Source organism: Natrix helvetica (assembly GCF_964273705.1).
Source record: "Natrix helvetica genome assembly, chromosome: Z".
In the NCBI taxonomy this organism is placed as follows: domain Eukaryota; kingdom Metazoa; phylum Chordata; class Lepidosauria; order Squamata; family Natricidae; genus Natrix; species Natrix helvetica.
Genome location: NC_138554.1, coordinates 53,986,522 through 54,013,393, shown reverse-complemented (window position 1 = coordinate 54,013,393; position 26,872 = coordinate 53,986,522). Strand labels below are relative to the sequence as shown.

Here is a 26,872-nt window from a genome sequence, read left to right as displayed (position 1 = left end):
AATGGATTCCATAAACCAAAAGCCACAAACTCTACATTTGGTTATTCAAACATTATACTATAGTTTTATTAGTGCACATCCAGGGAACAATAGCTGGGATTCATACCCCATTCCACCACGAAGTAAAGATCATCCATCATTAAAATAGCCCTTTGGTTTTTAAAAGAAAGTTGTCTTAACAAGGGATTGGAATTAAAAAGGCCATAGTGCTATGTAAAAACTGAAAGCTGGCTTTAAAACTTCCATTAACTAGGCCAATTATGTACTGCAGCTCAGAATCATTTTTGCCTCACAAAAAGAGGGAATACACCTCTTTTGGGAAGAGGGAATGCACTGTACTCTTCTGATATAAATCCAAAGAGCCAAAATTTTGATTTTTTTTTGAAAAAATCATAAACCACCAGGCAATTAATATTTCTTTCAACAATAATTCTAAGATTAAAAAGCTATGCTGCCTGATGGTACCACCCCATTTTCCACTTCAGATGAACAGCAATCATTGTTAAAATATAGAATATATAATATAATTTTTATTATTATTCACCCGTTAACTCCAATATATGCCAATTGTAAAATTGTGAGCTAATTCTCAGCAGTTACATTCCCTTGATCATGTTGTATGAGGAGAAGAGGGAGGGGAAAGGCCAAGAGCTGGCAGAAATACACTGGTGTGCTCAGTGGCACATGATACAATCATCAGAAACGTCAGGTCACATAGCAGTGGGCACCAGCTCCTCCCCAGGACTCTGTCACTTCCATGGAACTCTGAACCATGAGGACGGCAGTTCCATGCTGGCAATTGGCCCCAGCCTTCAGTTTCCGCCTGCCCTTCTTCGGAGAAAATTTGTTATTGCAGCACCAAGCCAACCTATGGAAAACGTTCAAGATGAAAGGAAGGGTTAACAAGTATTTTCGTCCTTTTGATTCAGCAGGTCTATGCACAACTCACCTGATGGGTGAACCCTGCTTTGTACTCAAAGCAGGTTGTCTCTTGAATACTGAAAAGGGGTTTGATAATCAGTGCTGGCCTATTTTTTTCAGATTTTACTTATGCATAATAGCTAGAAACCGAAGAGGGGAAGGTTATTTTTTTCACCCCCAGATATACTCTAAAGGAAATCTGAATTTGAGACCACATTCCCAATGATCAGGTAAAAGCAGACAAACAAAACAGGCAGATATCCTGCTTATTCTGCCAATTAAGGCATCCCAAGCCTCAATAAAAACAAGTTTTTTCCTCCCAGCAAATGTGTTCATGTGAAAACCAAACTTACATGAGTGTATCTCAGCATTATTCAATGATCTGGATCCAAAGAAGTATTGGATTGGAGCATGCATATTGTACTGATTGGGGTTTCCTTAAATCAACTTTATCTCAAATCAATCCAGATCAATGCAAAACCCCAATGCAAACATGAACATTACATATGAACTGGCTAAAGACTATACCAAGAAAGGATGGAGCAGGTAAAAAACAACAACACCTTATTCCTATGAATTATTAAATGTCTGCAGATTAAGGCTTTCCACTGATATGTCTGCATAAATATATAAATCATTTCCCCACACAGCATTCGTTCTCTTATACATATTCATACAGAGAAAGATAAATTGTTTGTGGGATGGAGCTCAGCAAGCATAAACTTAAGCAGCTTACTTTGTAGTAAAAAAAACTGATTTCCATGAGTGTTACTCCCACATAGCATATAAAAGCTGCTGCTATAATATTGAACTGTTTTTTTTCTTTTGTCTCTTTCTTTCTGGGGGGGGGGGGAGACCTATGCCCTCAGAGTGCAAGCACAAAGAAATCCATGCATGCTTATTCTGTAGCAAGTCCCAAGATCCACGAGGATAAGCATGCTTAACACTTCCAGTTCTGTTCATTCACTGCACTAACTCTATTGTCCTGTTCTTGCCTTTTGATGAACATTTGGCATGGAGAACCTCTTATCCACACAGACTCCACTATTTTCTCAAGAGTTCTTATCAGTATAAGGTAAGAACTCTCTCTAAATGGCTGTCTACATGCACAAGGCATAAAAAAGGGCACAGGGCTACTATGCTGATCTAAATTTGCAATGAAGGAGATGCAGCAGGTTTCCTCACCACTTCTTTTCCACCCTTGTTTTCATTTGCACCTTTTGTCCACATTCATTCAGCTACTTTCAAATAAACTTCCCCTACCACCATATTTTCAGCAACACCTGGGATAGTGCTTCTCTTACCTTTGCTTTAGTCACTCACTTTTATTATTTGCATCTCCCACAAAACCTCTTTCTCTAGTACTCCATTTTCAGTTAATTTAAGATTCCCCCTAACTCTTTGGTTCCTCTGAGGTAATTGCACTAAGTAGACAAGCTCTGTTCTTTGGGATTAAATTGCAGCTGTCGCTACCTCTTCTCTCCAGCAGCAGATATACCTGTCCTTTATGTGCCTCGATCTGGGTAACAATTTTACAGTTGTAAGGGCAACTTTTTTCATGTCATTTGCCTAACCTAACATACAAGAGGCAGGATTTTACCCACCTTTTCTGCTCCCATGCTGGGGCATTTCCAATTGTAGAAGTAATACTGCAAGTTTCCATCACCAATTCCAAATTTCAGCTTTTCCAGGAAGGTCTTGTTTTCCATAAGATCCAGTGCATTGAAAACATCAAAACCCTTCTGCAAAAAGAGGCAGTTAAAGAAAACCTGGTCAGTATATACTTTGTAGCTCCATGGTAGTAAGAAGAAACACATTTTGTTCAATTGTAGCAGAATTAATTTCATTTAAAAAAAATCAATTAGTGAGCATTTTGCATTTTTGTCTTTCAATCTCTTAAAGAAAGATTGATTGCATTAATACCCCCCCCCCCCCCAATAAATGCTATAGCATTTAGAAGCAAACCAAGAAAGAAACTCACCAATTTGGCCAGTATGAGAGCATCATTCATGAGGTCAATAAGAGGTGTTTTGGTGTGGACGTTGTAGAATGAATAGGCTGCCTTCAAACTCTTGTGTGTAGGATGATTCATAATGGTGGAGGGCAGTGTGTAAAAACTCAGGAAATCTGTCACCTTCCCATCAGTGTTCTGGTGAAAACAATTAAGATTCTTTAGAATTTATTTTTTTTCACCCTTCAATCAGAGGAAACCAACTATAATGCTAGTACTATCATCAGCTATTATGCCTGTTCTCCACAGTTTAGCATAGTAAGGAAATTTGTATGGCATTTCCGCCCTTTTTGCATGTGATTCTGGCTTAAATATGAAACATAATGAATAGGAAATCAGGCAGAAAAGCTCTATGTACTACTTCAGACTGCAGGTGGTAAAAATGCAATTTTTGAATTTTCTGTTCTTTTTCTCTCTCCCATTCCCCCGTCTCAAGTTCTAGGATTTTAAAAAATAGAATATATTTCTTTAGGATCAGAGAGTTTTAAAAATGGTGTTCAGTTTCTGAAACGGTAAAATATAATTGATGGCCTCAGAATTCTACCACTTCTTTCACTTGTATCTGCAGGTTTCTGTTTAAATTGCTTTAAATCCAAACTTTTTAGATACAGCAGTGCCCAAGAGCACCATTTACTTTCTGGATTGTTGGAGCTCCCTGCCCCAAATATTTGTCATCCAAATCAGCTGGTCATCAACTCCCATAATGCTCAGTCTCAATTCATACTAGCTGGGCATTATAGAAGTTGATGTCCAACAAGACATATGAAGAGTGTTAGGCTAGGGAAGACGGTTTTGCATTTTCAGGATTGTTTCTCTATGTGGACATATAGCCAGAATGTAAATTGACTTACACTCACTCTCACTCTCTCTCTCACTCTCTCTCCCCCCACCCTTCTCTCATAAACCCTCTGCTGGTATATTTCAAAACATAAGCACTCTGTTGGTATATTTCAAAATGATGGTGAGCTGATTGGACTAACAAAAAAAAAAGCCCTCACCTCAACAACAAATGTGTCAATGATGTTGAGCTGGGGCAAAAACCAATGCTCCACTTCTTCTTCAGTCATCATAGGGGACAAATGGAATTGTTTCAAATATTCTGCCAGAAGTTTGTGCACAGCAGGGATATCTTTGCGCTCCATCTGCCGTAGCCCCGGTGTCTTAGTAGTCTAGAAAGAGATACAATTCATTCATTTAGAAACACTCTATATTAAGGAACTCATTTGGTTGAGGATGAAGAGAAATGTTCCTGTCAGTTTTCAAGCTATATTTGAAAAACTCTCAATGAAATACTATTCCTTAATATTATATCACCTTTGCATGCAAACAATCCTATATTTCAGTCAATCCCTAACAACTCTATAAAAATAGTATACTACCTGTCAAGGTGACAACACTGAATTAGAAGAACTCAATTCACAAATATTATAAATTGGGTCTGCTTCTACAATGTCTTGATTTTAGAAGCAAAGAAGGAGCCGTTCCGTTTAAATCTAAATACCTCGCTAAGATGAGAACTAAATTGCACAATTCACACCACTGTGCAATCATTACTAGGGAGAATGTTGTCTCCAAAGCTAATGATCCAGAAGACACACACACACACACATTTTCCCTTCCATTCCAAGCTATTGGCCAATGCAATATAGTGAAAAAAATTCTAAAAATGACCAGTGTTTTAGTATGAGGGTAATAATTTTCTCATCATTCCCTATATTGTTTCTTGATCTGGATTCTTAAAATATCCTGACTGCCATTTTCTTCATGAATTATAAACAAATTTTCTGGAATAGAAGAGAGCTCCCAGGAAGTGTTAATGCTTGTGTTTCTATAAAAATCAGATTTTCTAGCACAGAATATTTTATCCAGACATGAACTAAACAATAATATCTGAGAAGATTCAGCAGTGCACTGAGAGTAACCAAAATTATTTAAACACATCTCATGGTGATATGGAGAACTACCTCCTCATAGAAGATGATGAATAAAATGGGAAAGACAGAACAATGCTTCATGTAAAAATGCATCACTTAATGTTTCCTATAGACCAGGAGTGTCAAACTCGTGGCCCAAGGGCCAGATGCATCACATGCTGGCCCCGCCCCTGCCTGGTTTAGCGAAGTGGGGGAAATCCTGATACATCATGTGACAACACCATGACGATGCGAATTTGATACCCCTGCTTTAGACTCAGGCTCCATAGGAATTATTTATTATTTCAGTTATCTTTTGTGGGATAAAATAGTTATTTTGAATGTGCAATAATATGCTCTGCTATACTTTGGGAACATCGTTTTAGATAATTTCTGGAACTCCTGAAGAAGTGAAATGCAGAATGTATCAAAGCAAAGCATAAACACAATCCTATCCTAACACGAAAGACAAAATATTTTTCAGCACTGAAAGTGCAGCTTAAATATAACACATGAAATATTCCCCCTCCCATTAGATTTGACTATTGTTATGCTTTTAAATTCTGAGTGACACTCTCAGAAATTAAGTTTGGAGGACAGGTGAAAGATGGTCGGCAAGATGGAAAATTTCTTGAGCTTCTGTTATAAAAAGAACTTTTTAAGGTAGCATCCCTGTCAATAACCACTCACCTCGGGAAGCCGATAAAGCTTCATGGTGCGTTGCATAGTCATGTTCCTACTGAGGTGGGAAAATTTGACTTCAATCAGCTTACGTGGATTTAGTGACCGATGCCAATACCTATTTAAAAAAAAAAAGCAATATCCCAGGTTATTCATTCCACTCATATGGTGTTTTTCTTCAAGGATGTGTGTATCTTGGAATCTTGAAACCTATCAACAAGGCTTAGCTCAGTATTAGAACTATATTTTACATTCAAAAGGGGAAGTATATATATATATATTTCAACAATTTCCAAAAACAACGAACAGCTGCCAATCTAAAACATGTTTCCTTTCAGTATCTCATATTCATCATATTCCCAGTCACTCTGGATGTTAAAAGTGAAACTACTTTCTTAGCAATAGTGATACATCTAGCATTTATCTGTTCCCATCCACTGCAAAATCTACAGTATCAGAAAACTTGGTACCCCTCCCTCTCTTCTTCATAATGAATCTGTCTGTATTTACTGGCAGAGAAATGGAAGAATTAAGCCTGAACCTCTATTTTTTTTAAAAAATATTTACTTATTTAATCCCATTTGTATTATTTCTACCAATTATGCAAGGTATTGAAAATATCCAATACACCTTCCTTCTCATATTTTTTCCACAAGAACCCTGTGAGGTGGGTTGGGCTGAGAGAGAGTGACTGGCCCAAAGTCACCCAGATGGCTTTCATGGCTAAGGTGGGAGTTGAACTCACATCCCTGTTTTCTAGCCTGATGTTTCAACCACCAGATCAAACTGGCTCTATGCCCATGTCTAATTCATGGAGACAGAGACAAAATTGATATTTAATTTTGCAAAGCAATCTTCACTTTTCACTCCAATTAACTGGTGGGCTATTGAGAATGACTGGCTTAAATTCTGGCCCTACTGTTTCCAAATACACACTGCTTTATTTTCAAGCTATGGTAACTAGTTAACCAGCCAGGCCAAGAACCTCCATGTTCTACTTCAGTAACCTATGCCTAAAGAAAATGTTGTGTGACTCCAGTTTTTTTGCAGTATGTAAGGATTTTTCAGCTCAAACGTTTCCTCTCTTGCTCAATAATTCCCTTTTCTGGTTTGAGGACTACTTTTCTTTTCATTTTTAAAGTAAAGGGTGCATCTAAGAGATGAGCTTTTAAGCAACATAAGTTGTGAATGCCCCAACACTGGAAGTCTTTAAGAAGATGTTGGATAGCTATTTGTCTGAAACGGTATAGGGTTTCCTGCCTAGGCAGGGGGTTGGACTAGAAGACCTCCAAGGTCCCTTCCAACTCTACTATTGTATTATTGTATTATTGTAAACAAAAATAAAACATAGAGGGAAATAAAGTAGAAAAGGGGGGAAAAAACCAAGGAATCGGTACTTACCTGCATGTCCCAACAGGCTTTGGTAGAACTACACCAGCTGTGTATACAGCCTGAAAAATCCCTTCCAAGTGGACTCGTCGGGTGATCTCCCGTATCAGAACAGGTGCCACCCTTTTGGAACGCAGTTTCTTGTGCACGCAAAGGAAGTTTATTTCTACCATCTTCTTTTCCCTTTAATGGAAGAGGGGAAACCATTACCCACTACTATCTCTCACAATTTGGAAAGCAAACTGGAGGAATATAAAAAAGATGTATTTCTGTATTTGCCAAGGCTACATCTTTTTCTTCTCTCCATTTAAGAGCCTAAGATATGCTATCTCTCTCTACAGCATAGAGATACATTCTCTATTTCCGGATGTTTACATTGTTATACATTTATATGCTTTTTAAAATGGGAGGACTTGGGATTCAAGCCTTCCACAAAGTCTTGCTCATTTATTCCACTATAATACTTGCAACAAGAAGCTGAAAAGCACTCTATAAATGCACAGAGCCCCTAATTTGAAAGAATACAGTGTGAGTGTACTTTTTTTGTTCAGTTCTAAACTCCAGTTAACTCTCATCAAGGAAGAAAAGAAGGAAGGGTGAGAAGGAGAGAGGCAGTTTGGGAAAGGCAGCTCTTCGGGGCATAAACAGAGAAGTATGACTTGACTTACGTTTCATATATGAGGATAGCAGCTGGAATAGCACTAATGAAGCCAACCAACTTCTTGCTTGAGATCACCCTGACACCACAATGCCATTGGGGAAGCCAGCCCGGAGGACGCAAAGCCCTGGAGAAAATCCACAATGTTGTAAAATAAAATGTTTTTGATTCAAGAACCTGCCATTTAACACAAGACATTTACTATGGCCAGAAGATGGAGCCATGTATGCCAGCATTAGGCAGACAAAGGAAATTTTATATGTGAATCTCATAGGAAAGAGAACCTTTAGGCATTTAATAACACAATACAAACTTCCCTGTCAAACAATTGTTTCACTTGCCTGCTTTTCATTCATAAGGATTCCCTGCATGAATTAAAAGCAAGTCTAGAAAAGAAACTATGGGCTAAAATTACATAGCACTTGCAAAAGACAATTAGAAGATTACTTTTTCTTCATGGGAAACCAACTGTGTTTCCAAAATGACAAAGGATGGGGCAGCCTCTTGCTCAAAGGCCCAACATGAAAGCCAAAGAGGCTAGTAAAAGAAAGATGGAAGAGTCATCCTTGCTTTTCTAGTCCATCGCAGCAGAGAAAAGAAAGTTTCTTCCTCAATAGCCAATAATAAAACAGTGAAATGGAGCAAGTTGGCTGGAGAAATCCCAAATTATTGAATGCCAAGGCTGCCAAATAAGAGAACAAAGGCAGTACTAACACAAGGTCTTATTCCAATAGCCATTTTGATTCAACCCTAGCTAATACATCCATAGTAGGTATATTAAAAACAAACCATTGAGCCCTAAGAAAGCTGCCAATATGGGATTACCCTGTCTGAAAGAGGTATCATTTTGAACAATAAAGAAAGCTTAGATTTACTTTTGTTTTTCTTCTGACTAACTCTGATTTACGTGAACTGACAGTAATAAGCTTAGGCTGTCCCTATCTAAAGAAGGATCATCTTATTGGCAGGATCTCACTTAAACTTTAAAATGTCTTTTCCCACCAACTCAATTTAAATGAATATAGAATGGAAATATTCCACTAGCTAATACACTAATATGAGCAGTTCTTCTTAGTGGGCCGTTTTGTCACACAGAAGAAACGACTGACTTGTCAAATGTTTACCTGAAAGAAACACAGCCGCTCATTCATTATATGCAAGGACCCCCAAAGTAGGACCCCATCATAGTTTTCAGATCTTTATTTGAAATACTATGAATTGTCTATTTCTTGTTTTTCTAATGTGTTCCTTTCAAGTTATGCATGTGTAGCTCATTGAACTACATTACTTTGCTAGAAGCAGCATTTCAGCCTGTGAACCTGTAAGTGGAGACTTGTTTCCTATATGCTAACTATTCAGGAAGATAAAAATAGGTTTGCCTAATGCAGATAAGAAAGATTATCCTATCTCCTGTGAAAGGGGATTTCAGTCTTTTGACAAAAAAAGATTTTAGGGAGTAGTTAACATGTTAAGATGAACACAATGAATCTACTCCCCAGCACTTGGAGAAAACCCTCTGTGTTATATTTGTTGAAAGGAAGTAGTTTATGGTCTTCTGTACAAGAAAGAAAAGTGGACAGACACCTCTGAGATATTCAGGAAAAACTGTAACTCACCACAGGAGAAATTCAGGGGAATAATCAAACCTAAACATGTTGTCATCATCTTCCACATAGTTTTCATTCAGGAGAGTATACAGTTCCTTCAGCTAAAGAAAGTAAAAAGGAGAAGCATAATCTGCTTAAGGAAGCAAAGCTTTCTCTATTAAGAGAAAACAGGGCACCTGCTGATTATAGAGGTTCATTGTGGGGAAAACAACCAGCACACTATGGCAGAATTAGAAATGGCTATAAGAAAAATTTGCTTCTGACAATGGATTTTAGCAAATAATTTTTATCCAATTCCAGTGAAGCAATAAAACCTACGGCTTTACAGCACAGTTTGTGCATAAAATTTCAAACCAGTCCCGAAAGGAGCAGTTTTTAAATTATAAAAGTATAAATCAACATTGGCTCTAAGGTAAGGAGGCATTTCATATTCTCAACACATGAGATTCTGAGTGACTGTGACACAAATGAGTAGAATATGAATAGAAACTCAGAGACAGCAGAATCAAGCAAGCGAGTCAAGCTAAACACTACAAAATGAAATTGCAAAACAATTCTGCAAAATAAGCTTTCACAAAGTCTACAAAAGAAACTGTCTTAGGAAGGTTTCTGAAGGTGGCTGGGATAGAGAAGAGGGAGTATAGTTGAACAGAACAAAGAGGGCAGGTACAAAAGTAGCTATATCAATCAGTTATGTCTAACACAGATGAGAAAAAAGGAATATAGGATCATTAATAAAATGTTTGAGAGTTCAATTTTAAAAAAACAGGACTCTAAAGCTGATGCTAGAGGAAGTGATGAAACATCATAATAGCAGAAAGAGGGGTGAGAGGAGGCAATAGTTTTAAAAAGAAATTTAAAGGATGGTTAGTTGTGCCTCATCCCTACTCACCACACCTCGGTCCCCCAAGTCCAGGGCATCCCACATAAAGCCCTGAGGCAAGGTATAAGGCTCCTGACGGATGTTATCCTTGTCTGGTTCAACAGGTCCATGAGTGTTTACTACCTCACCTGAGAGAAGGGAAACAAGAATGAAAGCAAGTTATCTCCATACGTGAGAATTCACTCTCCAAGAAACATTCCTAGCCTTGCCTAGTCAGTCTTCATGTCTAAACTCACAAACTGCTTTATTACCTTTTGTTTGGGCAGCTCCAATCTTCCATGCTTCTGATTCCTATGGCACTATTGCTACAAGACAGCCTCAGAAAAGAATATTTACAGCTCAAGATTGAACAGCCTTGTCCACTAGCTCACATTTTACTCTTGTTTTCAGTCTACTTCTAACCTGTTCCTGGATTTGGATCAGTATTGTTTCTAACTTGATTCTTCCCCTGTCTTTCAATGTTGCATGAAAGGCACAAACTTACAGATAGTCCTTGATTTATGACCGCAATTGGGACCAGATTTCTTGTTATTGTTAACGGCAGTTAAGTCAAGATACCCATATTTTACAACATTTTTGTAGTGATCATTAAATGAATCACCATGGTTGTTAAGAAAACACCACAATCATTAGTGTGGACCCATTCTTCTAAACGGGTGTTTTTTGCCAAAAAATACCTAGCAAAAAATGTTGCAAATGGTAGACATTTGACTGCATGGCTGGTCATAAAGGTGAGCTGACTCCCAAGCACCTGAGGTGCAGTCATGGGACGGTGATGGAATATATGTATATGGTACATTTTACAATAGCAAGAAGTGCTTGATGACCATAAAGCACCCGTTTCAGGCTGATTGTAATTTTCAATAGTCATTAACCAGTCATAAGTCAAGAGTTATGTGTACAGTTTGCACGTGCTTTATTTTCCTTAAAACAGAAAGAAGGTAAAAAGAAAAAGACCCTCTTTTCATACCTACCTAACTTGGGCACAGGCTGTGTATCCCAGAACTGATAGCTGCGTTTAGTGGCTTCTTCCATGGTCTTAGCAGGCCCTTGTCCTACAGAGAAGAGCTCAATGGCTTTTTGAATCTCCTGCATCCTTTCTGCTGGCAATGAATTCACCTTTATATGAACCAAATGTAGAAAAAATAATAGACTGACCAGCCCTTCATTATTTGCCCTTTGAGAAAAATTAAACTGTTCTCCTTTTTTTTGGAGGGGGGGGGAGAGATATCCTGCTTTTCTTCTCTAAAGACTACATAAAATGCATATGTTCTCCCTTTATACCTCTACCTATCCTGAACAAGAACAAAAAATATTGCACAGTCAATCACACACTCTCCCAAGGAACCACCTCCCCAAGAAAGAGCTGCTAATTTATATCACTGTTGGTAGATAGACCATGAGCAGACAGATTAAGATTACTCCAACTGAAAGGAACAAGCAGCTTCAATTTGGATTCTTAGTGCTTCTGGTTGCACACATACCCCAAAGTAAATATGATAAGAATTATGGTCCAGTATATGCATATGCAGGCATGAAGGTTTGGAAGAATTCAACGTAGTAATCTACTGAAAAAGTTATCTTACCTTTGCAGATTGATCTTGGACCAGATCAAATTGCTCCCCCTTTTCTTTCTTCCGTTTCTGTTTCTTCTTCTTCTTTTTACACACACTTTCATCTGTTGAGCTTAAGCCACTGAAAAACAAAAGGAACATAAGAAATAAACCTAAAATATTCACTGCTAACAACAGGATTTTGAGACTGCAGGAAGAAAAGAGAAGATTCAAGAGTTCCTTCCTTTAGGTTGTTAACTACAGATCTTCGAATAGTCTCAAGCTACTCAGAGAAACCATTGCTAGGAATTAAACCATGAATGGTTTTCGTATATTTTTTTTCAGATATTATGTGAGCATCTTTTCAAATACAGGATCAGAATTAAAGAGAACCATTTAGTCACCAAGTCCTAAATTAATTCCTTGCATGATCCAAATTAAAGCATTCAAAACACATGGCTGTTTAGCCTCTGTGAATGACAGCACAACCCTTTCCGGCTAACTGCTTCCACTGTAAAGCTGTTGCTATTGATAGGGACACTTTCCTAATACTTAACTGGAATTTTCATTCTTTTTAAATCTCTGACCATCCTTCCTGCCCTTTCCTGAGCATGTTTCAGTTTGTCTGAATCCTGTGATTTGCTAGGACTGAACAAAAAGTATCTCTGTGAGGGAAATGGGTGGTTCCTATGTCTGATAAATAAATAAATAAATAAAAAATACTAAAAAGAGAGTTCAGTCAATGCGGAATAATGCAGAAGTATTAATTCTGTGATATGGATTCTAGACTTTTAAATTAAGTATATTAAATATACTTAATAAGCCTAAAATTGCATTTGCATTTTTGCAGCCATTTTATACTGTTGACTCATAATCAGTTTGCAATAAACTACTATCCTAAGAATATCTTCATTAATTCTCTTGCTAAGCCAACTCCCTCATTCCTACCATGCCTACGCATTTTATTTCTGTTTCCTAAGTACATATTTCTCTGCTGTTTTCAGCCCTTTTTTCTAATTTATTAAGATTTTTCTAAATATAGCTATCCCACCCAAATTTAGGCCATTTGCAAATCTGAGCAACATTCCCTCCAGTTCCTCATGCAATTTTCAAGAATGAATCCCATGATTTGCTATTCTAGTTTGAAGATAACCTTTGGTAAGGATTCCCCTAAGGCTATCTATACATCCTTGCAATTGTTATACCATCCATAATATCCTTAACTGGCTTACTAATATGCTAATATTAGTATTTGCTAATATACAAATATCAACTCTTCTTCAAATCAGAGTCAGTTTCTATAGGTCTGAAAGTTTGCACAAATAACCACAAAATGCTTCACATTTATTGTGAAATTACCTATGTATGTATACCATACTACCATTCACAATCCTATCATTTCCATCTCTGTGTAATACATAACATAGATATTGTGTTTATGGGCATATATAATCAATGTCTGATGAGAAAAGACATGGGGTAACCAAAGGAAAATGTTGGACTGGCTTCTTGTCCCATGAGTGGAATGAATGGAATTAAGATGCATGTTTTATGCAATTAGTAATTTTTCCTTTGATGTGCAAGAAGACTGTAATCTGTATTCCAGTTTTGTGAGGAAATGAAAAGGGTTGATTACAGCATATGATATGATTTGTTTGCATGAATAATGTAGCTTGCTTGGCTGTTACTCTGATGCAGCACATTTTCCTTTCTTAATGATACTACATTAATTTTTTGAGTCAGAGGTTATGACAATAATGTAAAAAACTTCAAAGTATAAAAACTTATAATACAATTCTATACAATCAACACAGCACACGCTATTATTATTATTATTATTATTATTGTTATTATTATTATTACTGCACTCAGCATAAAAGACTCAGCTATTTGGATAGTAATAATCTTAATAATTATTACATTAATAACAATATAGCATATAATAATTTGTCAACACAATAAAACAATAATCTTGGCCAGAGTGGGCACTCCTTCTGTGGTGGATATTTCACTTTAAATAATAGTTTGGTTGTCAAGGCAACATGGGATGTTTTGATGATGTGACATGTCTTCAGGGGCATAATGAGGGTAGAGGGAGATTACAAAAAGAGTTTGAAGATATATCTAATAAAAACTTTTGTTTATCCTGACCTACAACTTTAAATTATGAATTATTATGAATTGTTTTCCAAATATATGTTCTTCTGCAACATTGCAGAATAGCAATCATTGCAGACAAATATTACGATTGATCTTCTACTTCAGCTGATTTATCTCCAACAGATTCCACTTTAAAATTGTCGTTTGATGAAACATTTCAAAAGAAACATTTTTTAAAAACCATACAAATGAGATTGCCTGGGCATTTTGCAAATATTTTTTTTTTAATTAAATCCTCAAATTGGAGTAAAGCGCAATATCATGAACAGTCAGTCCAGAAATTATTTTTCTGAACCAGAATTGGAGCTGGCCCACAAAAATGTTTCAATTTGACTCCAATTTAGGTAGAATAAGTGATTGTTTTTGTTGTTATTCTGAAATAATTAAGAGTTGAAAATCCTTATTGGAAATCACTTGTTATCAACCAATAGTACTCTATCCAATACTTATCATTCTGGAATTCATAACTAGCATAAGGCACTGATAAGGCCTCATGACTGCTGTGAAAACCTTGTTTGTAGCCGCATGTAACAGGAGTTGCCAATCTGGTGCCTTCCAGTTGTTTTCGCCTATAATTCTCTAATCCATTAACATTGCTTATGCTAGCATAGTGGCGTTTGAGGTACAAGTCTTTTAATGACTGTTCAGTTACAAACAACCCCCCCCCAACTATATATGATCCCATTTCACAGTTATAATGCCTGCAGCCCCCGCATACATTTGCCCTTACAACCAACTGTAGAGATGCTGCAGCATGTCTAACCATCTATTTTTCCCAGCCTTCCTTACCGCGTCCCCACAGGCACTGGGCCTGCTTTGGATTTCACACATTCCTGCCCACCCCCAGTCACTGTTCACTTACGTTTTGAAGGTATCCAGGGCTCAGGAAGTCGCCTAGAAAAGGCCAATCCATTGTTGGGCCATGCTAGCTTTATGCTAACACAGCTAATGCTGAGTCAGCTAAGGTTACCATGAGAAGCAAATCAGCAGGGTTTCTTCTTTTCACTAGCAATAAGTTTAGCTCTCTCAGCATTGACTATGCTAGCGTAAAGTTAGGATAGCTAATACTGGGGAGCTAATGCAGGTAATGAAAAGGAAACTGGCATGATTTCTTCTCCTTAATTGTGCCACATGGCCCAGCAACAGGGCAGCCCCCCTCATTACCCTGACTGCTGAGGATCTTTGAAATATAAGTGTGAGATTGTGACAGATTGGACAGTGATGATGTCCCAAGGGGCTGGAAGGGGAGCTTGGGGTTCTCCGGGTCTGGGTCTTAGGAGGCCTTGGTGGTCTAATGTAGGTAGGTTTGTGCTTGCACTAGACTTCCCAGGGTCTCCCTCAACCCTGAGGCACCTCATGCTCCACTTAATGATCCATGCATTTGTTTAACAAATGCACTAGGGAGAGCAGAGAAGGGGTATCATTAATGAAGCGGTTCACTTCAGATTCCATTACTGTTGCTATCACAAGGACTGCCTGTATTGTAAATTGAGACTGGCTGCTGTTATTTTAGAAGTCTGTAAAGTTGTTCATTCTTCAGGTAACTGAACATTATTATCAGTGTTAGCTTCCACTATAAAAACATTATGGTAGTCTATACAGAACTTCTCAAAGTAGCGTCCTTCACTGGTGATTAAAATGTTCCTTCCAATAGAAACATAAATTGAAGTTCTTGAAATTTAAAGCCATTGCACCAAATCTCTCTCTAATATATTATCTGTTGAATCTTACCTCTCAAAGGTTGAAGCTAGCATAAATTCTACTCGACAAATACACATTTAATCAACTACAATATTTTGAGCAAATAAACTTTCCTAAACCCAAAGGGATAGCAGAACAAGTCTGGGCAAAATATTAAGGTGAGACGGAATCTGCATGCTTTTGGTTGTATATAGTGGAAAAATCAAATGAACAAAGAAAACTAAGCTATGATATAAAGATATAAAGCTCTGTAGCACAGATTAACCACAATTCTATAGAAAAGAATAAAACACTTTCCATATAACTCACATAACGTCCTATTGTCAAAAATGTGCAGTTGTTGTGGTTTTTTCTTCTTTTTTATGCAACATCACCTGCAAATATGGCAATCAATATACATAAAATGGTAAAATACATCCAGTTACGGATTTCTACTGCATAAACTCAATCACTGAACACATAAGTGGTGTTTAAATAGAGAATTAAAAAAAAACACAGTTAAGCTAAATACAACTAAAGAAAATAGAGAAATGTAATTGCAGTGTTGTGTCAGTCTTACATTCTAGATCAGCGGTCCCCAATCTTTTGGGCTCCATGGACCAGCAATGGCGTGGGGGAGGAAGGGTTTCGCACATGCAACCTAATCCTGCACATGCGCAAACAGAGCTTTGTGTGCTTGTCTGCCACCATTCCTGTTCCCAATGGGCCACAGACCGGTACTGGTCAGCAGACTAGAGGTTGGGGACTTTTTCTAGATGAAAAAGATGAAGCAAAAACAGCCCCAAACAGAAAAAAATAGTGCTCTTTTTAAACCTATTTAATCTTAAAACAAGTACCATACCATGTGCCACATGCTTAGAACAAAAATAAGCAAGATGTCCCACTATGTGTACAAATGGCTCCAAATGACGGAAACCATACACAATAGAGGAAACAAACATAACCCAGGGTCTCTGAACATTACAACAAATGAAAAGAACCTATAAACCCACATATAAGGAATTTTTTAATCTTATGTCTAGCCCCAGAAACTGAGCAATTAATCATCTCTCAACGGACTGAAGCAAACAAGTTTTCTTTAAACTACAGTTTAAAACATGAGAACCATTAGATGCTGCTCAGTCACTTTTGAAACGGGCAGCTACCGTGTTTCCCCGAAAATACGACATGTCCTCATAATACAGCCATGCCACATTTTTCTGGTGGGCAAAAATTTAACCCCCCCGGCATATAAGCCCCCTGGACAAGCCCCCACCTCCGGCCAGGCAGAGCGCTGCTCAGCAACCTAGCACTATCCCGAAGGTACCAAGCCGCGGGAACCTGGGGGGAGGCAAAGGTGATTGTGTTGCTTGGTGCCTTCGGGATACCGCTAGGTTGGTGAGCGGCACTGTGCCCAGCTGAAGAGGGGGGTTGCCGGGTGGATGCTCTCTTGTGAGTGGGCTCCCAACGAGCCAGGCACAGCCTCATGGGCAAATGGCTGTGTTGCTGACCACGCTCATGAACAGCCACCTGGCAACCCCTTTGCAGCCGGGCACAGCGCCATTCACTGACCTAGGGGTATCACCAAGCCGCGTGAGCACCTGTTCGCTACCGCCGCCATCCCAGCCTGGCTTTTTCTGCAGCTTCCAATCCGAGTCTTTCGGCAATGGCTGCTCTGGGCGCACACTCTATGGTTGTACACTCTGCAGGCAGCAGGCCCACAACCATAGAGCATGTGCCCAGAGCGACCACTGCCGAAAGGTTCAGGTTGGAAGCCGTGGAAAAAGCCAGGCTGGGATGGCGGCGCCGGCGCCCTAGCTCCGTAATGAGAGCTGGGCCATGCATCGTGAGGCTGGGAGGCGGGTGAGCAAGAGCGGAACAGCCGCTCGCGCAACCTCCCTCTCCAGCTGTGCAGAGCACCATTCATTGGCATTTTTAAGGCGCCAAGCCGTGGGAGCCAAGCGGTAGCGAACAGGCGCTCACGCGGCTTGGCAATGCCCCTAGGTCAGTGAATGGTGCTGTGCCCGGCTGCAAAGGGGGTTTGTCGGGTGGCTGCTCATGAGTGTGGTCGCTTCATGGCTGTTGTGTTGCGCTGCTGCGACAAAGCCATTCGCCCATGAGGCTAAGCCCACTCGCAGGAGTGCAGCCGCCTGGCAACCCCAAAGCAATAAACTCTCCCCCCATAATAAAGCTCAAGCCATATTTTGTAGGTAAAAGGAAAATAAGACCCTGTTGTATTTTCGGGGAAACACGGTATATAAATCTGATATGGGGGCCGCAGTGGTTCTGTGATTAAAGATGCTGAGCTTGTCAGCTAGAAAGCTGACAGCCCATATTTGAGACCCAAGTGCCATGTGACGGGATGAGCTCGTTACTTGTCCCAGTCCAGCCCACCTAACAGTTAGAAAGCATGCAAATGCCAATACATAAATCAGTACCACTTTAGTGGAAAGATAAGTATTCCATGCACCTTGGTGTATAATCATGCTGGTCACATGACTATGGAAATGTCTTCGGATAATGCTGATTCCTCAGCTAAGAAACAGATGAGCATTGCACCCTAAAGTTGGATACAACTGGATGGGGAAACCTTTACCTTTATCAATTTGACAAATTGTAAGCATTCCAATAAAATTGTTTTGTGTACATAATGAAGATACACACATCCTTTTTACTCATTAATAATGTTCACTAATTATTAATATATTAATACTTTATTATTTCTCCCTTAAGGCTGGCCTGGTTAGGGACCATTCAGTTAAAAGTAACTTTATGACTAGTCCTTGTATTTACAAGTATTACAGCGTCCCCATAGCCACATAGTCAAGATTTGAGTACTTTGCAACCAGCAGGTGTTGGAACTGTCACAATGTTCTGCAGCCATGTGAGTGTCATTTGCACACTTCAAAGCTGGTTTCCAACAACCAGTCAATGGAGAAATCAGCAACAAAATCACAGGCTGCACTCATGTGATATTGTGCTTAATGATTATGGATGATTCACTTAATGATTGCAGCATAAGTGAGATTGTAAGCTTGTGCAATCAAGTGATATCTTGTTTAACAACTATATTGCTTAGTGATGGAGTTGTTAAGTGAGCACTACTTATAATGCTGTTTTCATTTAGATGGCTTAATCTTTAACTTATATTCTAGAAATAGTTCCCTTCCAGGAATATTAAAGTTGTTCAGTATCAATTTGGATTTCCATAATTCTACACTTTTCTTTTTTCAGAAGAAACCATTGAATTATACAAACTAGGTTGCACTAAAAGAATGCAGGATGGAACTTGAGTCATTTGGAAGTTGACTCAGCCATATTAAGTACAGCCTTGCTTAAGGTACATCAGTTCAATGTTAAGTCACATGGCAGAGAGGAATAGCTTGTTATGCTGTCAGAGGAGCTTTAACCAAATTAATCTTAACCCTAAAGACAAGGGGGAGGGAACTAAACTGAGCTTTTAACTATCTTGAATACTCTTTCCCTCTCCACTGCATTTAAATGTTCAGAATTACTAGATTTATGCACATAAAAGCCATTCTGTATCATTTGAATGAAAATATTCACAATCCAAGATGTGATAAAAATGAAAAGCTGCTTCGTGTGATTAAATCACATGGTAAGAATGACTTAGCAGCAAAACTCTCAAAAACAACTTGGAACAAATGTCGTAAGCTTTGAAAGAAAACAAAAATAGCAACCTCCTTAATAAGGCGTTCATTGCAAAAATCACTAATATTTTCTAAATATTCCCAAAACACTGAGCAAGACCTATTTATTTCTATGATTTTATCATTCTAGCCAGAATATAGAATTGAAATTCAACTTACATATCCTTTCATTTTAGTCAGCTCAAAACACTATCTAATCCATTGCTCTGAGATTACACTGGGTTATGCTATGACTGCATTGTATTGAATATTTTCACAGCAAACAGGAATCCTTGAGTAGGAAACAAAGATGGTGATTGGAGGGGGGGGGGGGAGTCAGATCTTCCTTTACAGATAATTCTGAAGGAAAAGCTATTCAGTAAATCTTGTTTACAACTTAAATCAAAAGGGTTCAGTTTTTTCCTGCAATGTTTCAATTATCTCACCTGATACAGGTGTGAGAAGTTTTTCAATCCAGCTGCTGCTAAAATGGATTTGAGATAAAAGAACAGTAGGTCTGGAGGATGTTTCTCCAAATTTTTCAGGTTATTTTTAGAGTGGAATAAGTTGATTTGAAATCCTAAACTGTTATTTTTGCACAGTGCATCCAGAAGTCGTAGTAGAATATTTTGGAGTGGGATTAAGGGTTCTTTTCATTTTAATGTCATGCATTTTATTTAGTTTCATTTTTTTTAAAAAAAGGACTAGTTCCAAATCATTTTTTTTATTCTTACCCACAAATATAACAGCCAATACAGCATGTTTGTTTTTTCTTTGACTTTCAGTTCTACAGTATGTGTGAGGTATCTTACAGTTTTCTGGTATAAAAGGGATGGAGATCCTTCCCAAACTGGGCAACCTAATGGTGTATTTTTTTTTTTTTTTACAAAACTCATATTCTCCCAAAAGAATTAGCAGAAATTCAAAATCTGCTAGTGGTTTAGTAATTCTAACAAGTGTTCAAAATTTTGAATAGATCAAGGAACAAATAATTTAGAAACATATTTTTAAACTAATAAACTTATTAAATTCCTTACTATAGTCCTGCTAAATATTTTTCAATTATTTTATTACATGTATTTAAACATCATTAGTTGGATTGTGGATCATATAATTTTGAAGATTTTAATCAAGTTTTAGACTGCTCATTAAATTACACTATTCTAACTATATCTAATTTTTACTCATGGAAATTATTGCATGTTTATATATTCAATCCAGAGATAAGGGGTGACTTTTAAGCCATTTTTAACAGGAAACACTTTTTTTCCAGCTTTCTATCAAACTTGTTAATGACATTACTATCTGGTATTTTAATAACACAGCAGAAGAAAGAGTCCCTCCATGTTTTCCAGAGGATTTTTAAAAATAATTTTATTGTTGATGATACATGCAGCATTTTTTTCTAATCTACACTACATTTTGTATGAAAAATTCAAATAATTTCTTGCTTGTAATACTTGCAATAATCATGCTTGTAATAATTCAAAATTATAATTAATATTGATAGAATAGTTTCTTCCTTTATTTCCAATACTCAGACATATAAACAATAGAATATTAATAATTTTAACACTGCACACTTATGAATGCAATAATATCATGATTTGTAATGTAATAAAAGGACAAATATATAATTTTATTAAAGGATCCATTTTTATAAAAAAAATACAGAAGACTTTTCTTTTTTATCGTTGTTTTATAAATGTACTTGGGGTACATTGTTGTTTGGGATACATTAAAGAATATGCATATAGTCATATTTTTTCTTTTGTTTTATGGAAGTTAAATGAAATTTCAGGGGGGAGGGGGAAGAAGTATTAAAAGATATCAAAACTTGATTTGTGTCAAGAGCAGACTATTCCAGGCCAGTATCTTGATTATATCATTTATTGCACTTAGATACTTGTACAAAGAGAACGAGCCTCTTCTAAGATTCAACATAATTATTCATTTGAAGTAAATTCTTGAAGTAAAAAAAAATCCAAGAGCCTCTAATAAAGTTTAGTGTAATTTTATTTAAGATGACCCCATTCTCATAATCTAAACACTGTGACATGGATGGGGAGAAAGTAAATATTTTCCTTTTGGAACAACTATTTTATTTCAGAAAATCAGTTCTATTTTTTGTTTAGATTTCACTGTGCCCTGGATTAATCTTAATATCACTCGGTACAGAAATTCTCGTCTGAAAGTAGTTTTTTACATAGTCTTTGGTATAAAACTAAATTACAAAAGGTAGCCAAATGAGACAAATTGTCTGAGGAATACAATATTTCAAGAAATGCTGATTTGTATCTATATTAGAGCCATACATAAAAGCTGTGAATATAATTTACTTATTTTGGGATGCTCCTAAGAAATCTTAAATGCAAAAAGCAAAGCCTGATTAGAAATTTCCCAAGAGATTGCTAGTTTCTGTTTCACTATTGCTTTGCTTACTTCAAGGCAATAAACTAACAAATCAAAGCTTTTGCTCACTGTCTTTATACATATCTTTTCAAGGCCAACTAGGACATGCATTATGATTGCTGGGCAGAGACATTTATTGCTGATTTGTCTTGAAATCTCAATACCCAAAAGTACAATATTATTCTGAAGTCTAATGTAAGAGATAACTGCCTGACTCTAGTAAGTAAATTCCAGAAAATGTATGTTAGCAACCTTCACTAATCACTTTTTCAAATATTACAAATTTTCATCTTGCTCAAATAGTAATTAATATAAAGTTCCACAAGACTTATCAGGAAATTTAAGATAAAACATTATAAATATCGCATTCTGTTTTCCTCTTCCATTTCACATGGAAAATAAACCACACAAAATATTTTCTATTCTGAGGTATTCTGGGAATAGAGATGGATTAGATAAATTTCAGATTGAACCCAGAGTAAAAAAAACAACCACCTTGGATTATGGGATTACTCAATTTGAGGTAAGATTGTACTCCACTAAGAAAGCCAAACTACATTCAAAAACATCTCCCCAAATTGTGGATGTGTTTTTAAAAAAGATATTATGACCATAAGCAGTTTTGATTTGATATGGTATGTCAATTTAAATTATAGTCACTCCTGGAAAATAGGTATCTGGCCACAATTGTAAATATGTTCAATGGTACCCATACCATAGAAATATTTGCAGTATTCCCAATTAAGATATTGGATTTTGTGTATAATCTGGGAAAAGAACACTTGATTAAAATAATGTTGGAATATGAATCTGCTTGTATCCTCAAATCATCATCTGAACATACTCCAGTTGCATGGGAAAACAAAGTAGATAAATTGGGGAACAAAGCAAAGTAGCCTATAAACTTTTGTCCTAAGTCTGTGTTTTGTTTAAAAGAACACTTTGTTTTATTATTGTCTATGTTTCACTGATTTCTGAGTTGCTTCATGTAACTTTTCAGGTACAACTGGAATAATAAGTTTTATTACAAATGAATATATGTAATACAAAATTACACAGCCAGACAGGAAGAGTAGAATCATAATACTTGTGCTAATTTGGCTCCTTTGAATGCCCCAAAATCACATTATACATTAGCTGTATTGAAGGTAAGCACATCTGGATCAGTGCAATGTTAAATACTGCTTTAAATTCCATAATGGAATCAAGATTGTTTAAATCAATCTTTGCCATTCCATATGATAAAATAAGTCACCTATAAAGTCCATTCTCTTCAGTTTAGTCTTTAACATGCCATAAACATGTTTATGACATGACTATACACCTACAATGACAAGAGTAGGTGTATTGCTTCTACATATTCCAATTTTTTAAAATAAAACTCCAGGTCACATTCTACAAGGGAAAGTTTTTATTACACACATCACCAAGATTGATTAATTCAGATTCTGACAGCTGAATTGCCATCTGAAAAGAATTCTGTAATCTCAACCAAATCAAAGGCGTCAAGCATACCACCACAGAGAATATATTGCTACAATTCTTATTGTGATGAGAAAATCAATACCATTTTCTAAGATGTCTGAATCTCAGATGTAATAATTAATTTTAATAGAAAATTAAAATATTAATTTTAAACCCAATTCATGGGTTTCTTTTGTGAATGGGCCTGGAGTTAATATTTTTGCCTCTTCTCCCCCCACTCTAATATGATAGGCAGATATTCAACAAAACAGTTCCTATCATAACTACATTTTTGTACAAGACTAGATAGGAATAGGAAATGCCCTAGCTAATTTCTGAATAGTCATGAAATTGTTAAATATGTAGGAGCTCCTTCTAAGATAAATTATGATATAATACAGTAGAACATAATGGGAAATCTATTTTTGCACGTTATACAGTAGTAATAGAACTACACAAAAAGCTTGTTTTGTGAGAAACAGTGTCATCTTTGGAAGTGGGGGTTGTTACTTGTCTGAGAAAGAGATCAAACATTCAGACATTGGTTTATCAAAGAAACTCTGCACATAACCCCTCTTATTATTGTGTACAGGAAAGCCTGAATCAATTTATTATCTTTCCCTTCAATGAACCAATATAACTGGAGTACATTGACATACTTTGGAAGCCTTCCTTTAGCTGCAGGGAGTATGTTACATATAGTAAAAGGAATGTGGACCTTATCAATGTCATGAAAACTTGCTACTTGTGTGGCAGTTTGACCTAGTTCAGAAGAATATTACACCGCAAAGCAAGCAGTTTGCCAATTATCAGAGGCTTTCACATTCTGTACAATTCAAAGTTTATGGAGTAGGTCATATAACCCACTGTGACATAACTTAATAATTCCTGCTGGATATATATCCAAAATGTCAAGCTAAATGTATTTGGTTATATATATTGGATATATATATATATAACCAAATACATTTAGCTTGACATTTTGTATGCCTCAACCAATCCATAATTACTCTGAACTATTCCCCCCCCCTAACTTCATTCTGTATATATTATGTTCTTTGCCTCAACTTGCTGAATTTCCTTTTACTTACCATTCATGCCTTTGAAGATTTTTTTTCTAGGACCTATTTGAGGTTTTCATTGTAAGGAAATGGACAACTTCCTCTTTTATAAACAATCCCATAGTCATACTATGCCCATTTCGTGTCATTACATCAACACAATCACTTGGTATCAGAGACTGCATGTTTCTGTCCTTACTAAAACAGAACCTTAATTTTCTAATACTTAGACATGATGATTTGTTGTTTTCACACTGGATTGCCTTGAAGCTGAGCCAGAGGAAGGAAATTCGTAATCTAAGCAGCTCTGGACGCTCGGTAGCTCTTAGTGTGACTAGCTAAAAGCATACAATAAGAGATGCAGGGAAACAGGTCTGTATGAGACTCTGAGCAGCCATTGTCAAAGCATATAGAACTGAGCTGAGATGATGGCACTTTTTTGCCTCTATAAAGAAAGAAAGCACCCCGAGCCATCCCTGGCCATAATAAACACCCCAATTTAGCCCAAATCGCCAAATATCTCAGCTAAACTAAGGTCCCATTACGATCTTGGGACACGCGTCAGGCCCGACAATTGCTGAGTTTTTCCCAGTCATGCTGCTGTCGGCAACTGTGGTCGGTGACCATTGGTGCTTCATTGGGAACAGGCAAGGCAACCAACCATTCAGCATACAATATCTAGCCCACCCACCCAATCAAGTGCTACGCAAAGGAAAGTGGGCTAGGCCTCGCCCACGTTCCTCCTTTCCTCCCTCCCTTCTACAATAATACTACGGCGGCTCCATTCCGAGGAATTTTGCTCCATCAGACTCAGCACCCGCTTGCCTTTGGTTGTAATTGTGCTCGTCATCGTTCTCACAATCGCTGCAATGTTGATGATTATTCTCCTCGCCTGCTGTCCCCTTCACCGCTGTCTCACTGTCGTCCGCCATCTTGGTAAAGGGAAGCCTCGTCGACTGACGCGGTTGCGCAGTGCCCAAAGCCAAATCGCGATTGGACGCTCAACTGCAGTGCGCCGTGGGACTTGTAGGCAACAGTGTAATTAAGAAACCCCTTATTAAAGCAATAGAGGGCGTGAGACTAAAGTACCCATGAGTCTTTGCAGAAAAAAGGTTCCCCAACACTAAGCTCTTATCTCCTCCGGCTATCTTGCCAGCAGAGTTGCCCTAAATCACAGGCAAGATAGGAGCCTTACTTAATACTTACTCAACAATTATTTACTTAATTGTGCCCCCAAATTTTGACCTGTTTACAGCAAGTAAAAATATTAAAAAATAATATTACAATAAAAAGTACTAACTAAAAAGGAAAATGATCAATATAATATTAAACAATAAAAAGCACATCATAAAACTACTCAAATATCATTTAATTCCTAAATGCTGAAGAGAACAGAATCATCTTAATTGCTTTTCTAAAATTCAGCCAGTTGGGGGCTGATTGACCCTCTAGAGCAGGGGTGGGGAACTGTGGCTCTTTTGCGACTTGTGGACTTCAACTCCCAGAATTCCAGAACCAACATAGCTGCCTCAGGAATTCTGGGAGTTGAAGTCCACAAGTCGCAAAAGAGCCACAGTTCCCCACCCCTGCTCTAGAGAGAAGTTTTCTTCCATATAATGGAGTTCTAATTTTGAAATAACCTCATTCTAGATATGGAACAGTTTTTTTCAGGGACAGATCTGCCTAGATTATTTTGTCTTATTTGTTAGGTATTCTGTTGTATTTACTTCACAGTTTAATTATATTTCATTTGATTTTATCAAATTCTTTGAATTGTAGGTGACGTCCAACTATTACTCTCTTGTCCTCTATTTTAATCCTGAAACTGGTAGGTTTTTATCTAGTGCTTCAGAGCACTACAGAACCATCTTATTGGCCTCTGTGAGAAACAAAATGTTGGATTAAGATGGGTTTTGGTCTGGTCCAGGAGCATTATTATGTTCTTACTGATTAAGAGGAAAAAATTCAAAAGCCAAAATACTCAGCAGAACTGAAGACGTATTTGAACTTTGGTATTAATCTGCTTTAGTATAATAAATATGTTTTTCCTGTATTATTTTGGGATTTAGGCTTTAGTCCCATACTTTTCCTAGAATGTGGTTCATTAAGTCAGCAGGGCTCCATATAGAGTGGATGGCAGGTATGAGTTTTATACTGAGCATTATTGTAACAGCCACTTTTCAAGAAAACTGGCTGTGATGAAAATTAGTCTTGACAATTGTACCCAATTTATTTAAAACTGTAGAAAAAGCATACATTAGTTTCATTTTAGAAATTGCTTTTATACCTAGGTTCATTCCCAATATTCTTGTAGAAATTAGGTGATTCTGATATTTTTGGGTACATGTACATAATTTCCAACTCCACAAAAATAATCTAGGTTTTATATAACATTCTCAGTTATTTGGTATTAAGGAATAGGTCAACTATGTGAATGAATAAAGTTTCTTGATCAAGGTTAAGCCTTGGACATCAGGATTGTATACACATAATAGTTTTTGTATGAATATTAATAGAAAATAGTGCAGACTATAGCCTTTATTAACTTATTGTATATAAAATGCACAAAATATGTTAAAGTGATGGATTACAATTTCTATAATTCCCAGTTCATGTGTTTATCAGAAAAAGATTGCACAAAGAAATTGTAACCAATGCATCTAGAAGATATAATTTGAGGAAACTAGTATAGGGAATTGTATATAATTATTTTTCCTGAATCAATCAGTCAAGATTTGTTAAAATGAGTGCATATCTTTATATAGTTTATAAATCTGATTCATTCTAATAGTGCAATCTTAAACATGTATTCAGAAGGAAGGTTCACAA

At 37.1% G+C, this 26,872-nt stretch overlaps 2 protein-coding genes across 3 annotated transcripts in view; one reads left to right on the top strand and one right to left on the bottom strand.

Annotated features, from left to right (window-relative positions):
• The window catches only part of LOC309401894 (uncharacterized protein), a 395,822-nt gene that overhangs the window by 182,431 nt on the left and 186,519 nt on the right, over positions 1–26,872 (top strand). The window lies entirely within an intron of this gene.
• NMT1 (N-myristoyltransferase 1) lies at positions 37–25,027 on the bottom strand. 2 transcript variants are annotated; one of them, XM_081971212.1, is made up of 13 exons: positions 24,869–25,007; positions 15,787–15,851; positions 11,650–11,758; positions 11,038–11,182; positions 10,073–10,191; positions 9,190–9,281; positions 7,584–7,700; positions 6,928–7,098; positions 5,536–5,644; positions 3,931–4,101; positions 2,903–3,070; positions 2,526–2,663; positions 37–868 (listed from the first exon to the last, which is right to left on the bottom strand). In XM_081971212.1, the coding sequence occupies exons 4-13, from the start codon at positions 11,156–11,158 to the stop codon at positions 848–850; spliced, it is 1,227 nt and encodes a 408-aa protein (XP_081827338.1). In that variant the 5' UTR covers positions 11,159–11,182; positions 11,650–11,758; positions 15,787–15,851; positions 24,869–25,007; the 3' UTR covers positions 37–847. The 2 variants fall into 2 exon arrangements, with proteins under 2 accessions (XP_081827338.1, XP_081827337.1); XM_081971211.1 differs by lacking the exon at positions 15,787–15,851 and having other exon boundaries at positions 24,869–25,027.

What these genes read in the sequence shown, in the direction of transcription:
- NMT1 (XM_081971211.1), bottom strand. Translation starts at nt 24,975, where the DNA reads ATGGCGGACGACAGTGAGACAGCGGTGAAGGGGACAGCAGGCGAGGAG. An exon ending in GAGCACAATTACAACCAAAG is followed by an intron (nt 11,759 to 24,868) that starts GCAAGCGGGTGC and finishes TTTGTTTTTCAG; the next exon opens with TGGCTTAAGCTCAACAGATG. An exon ending in CTCTCATACTGGCCAAATTG is followed by an intron (nt 2,664 to 2,902) that starts GTGAGTTTCTTT and finishes CTCTTTTTGCAG; the next exon opens with AAGGGTTTTGATGTTTTCAA.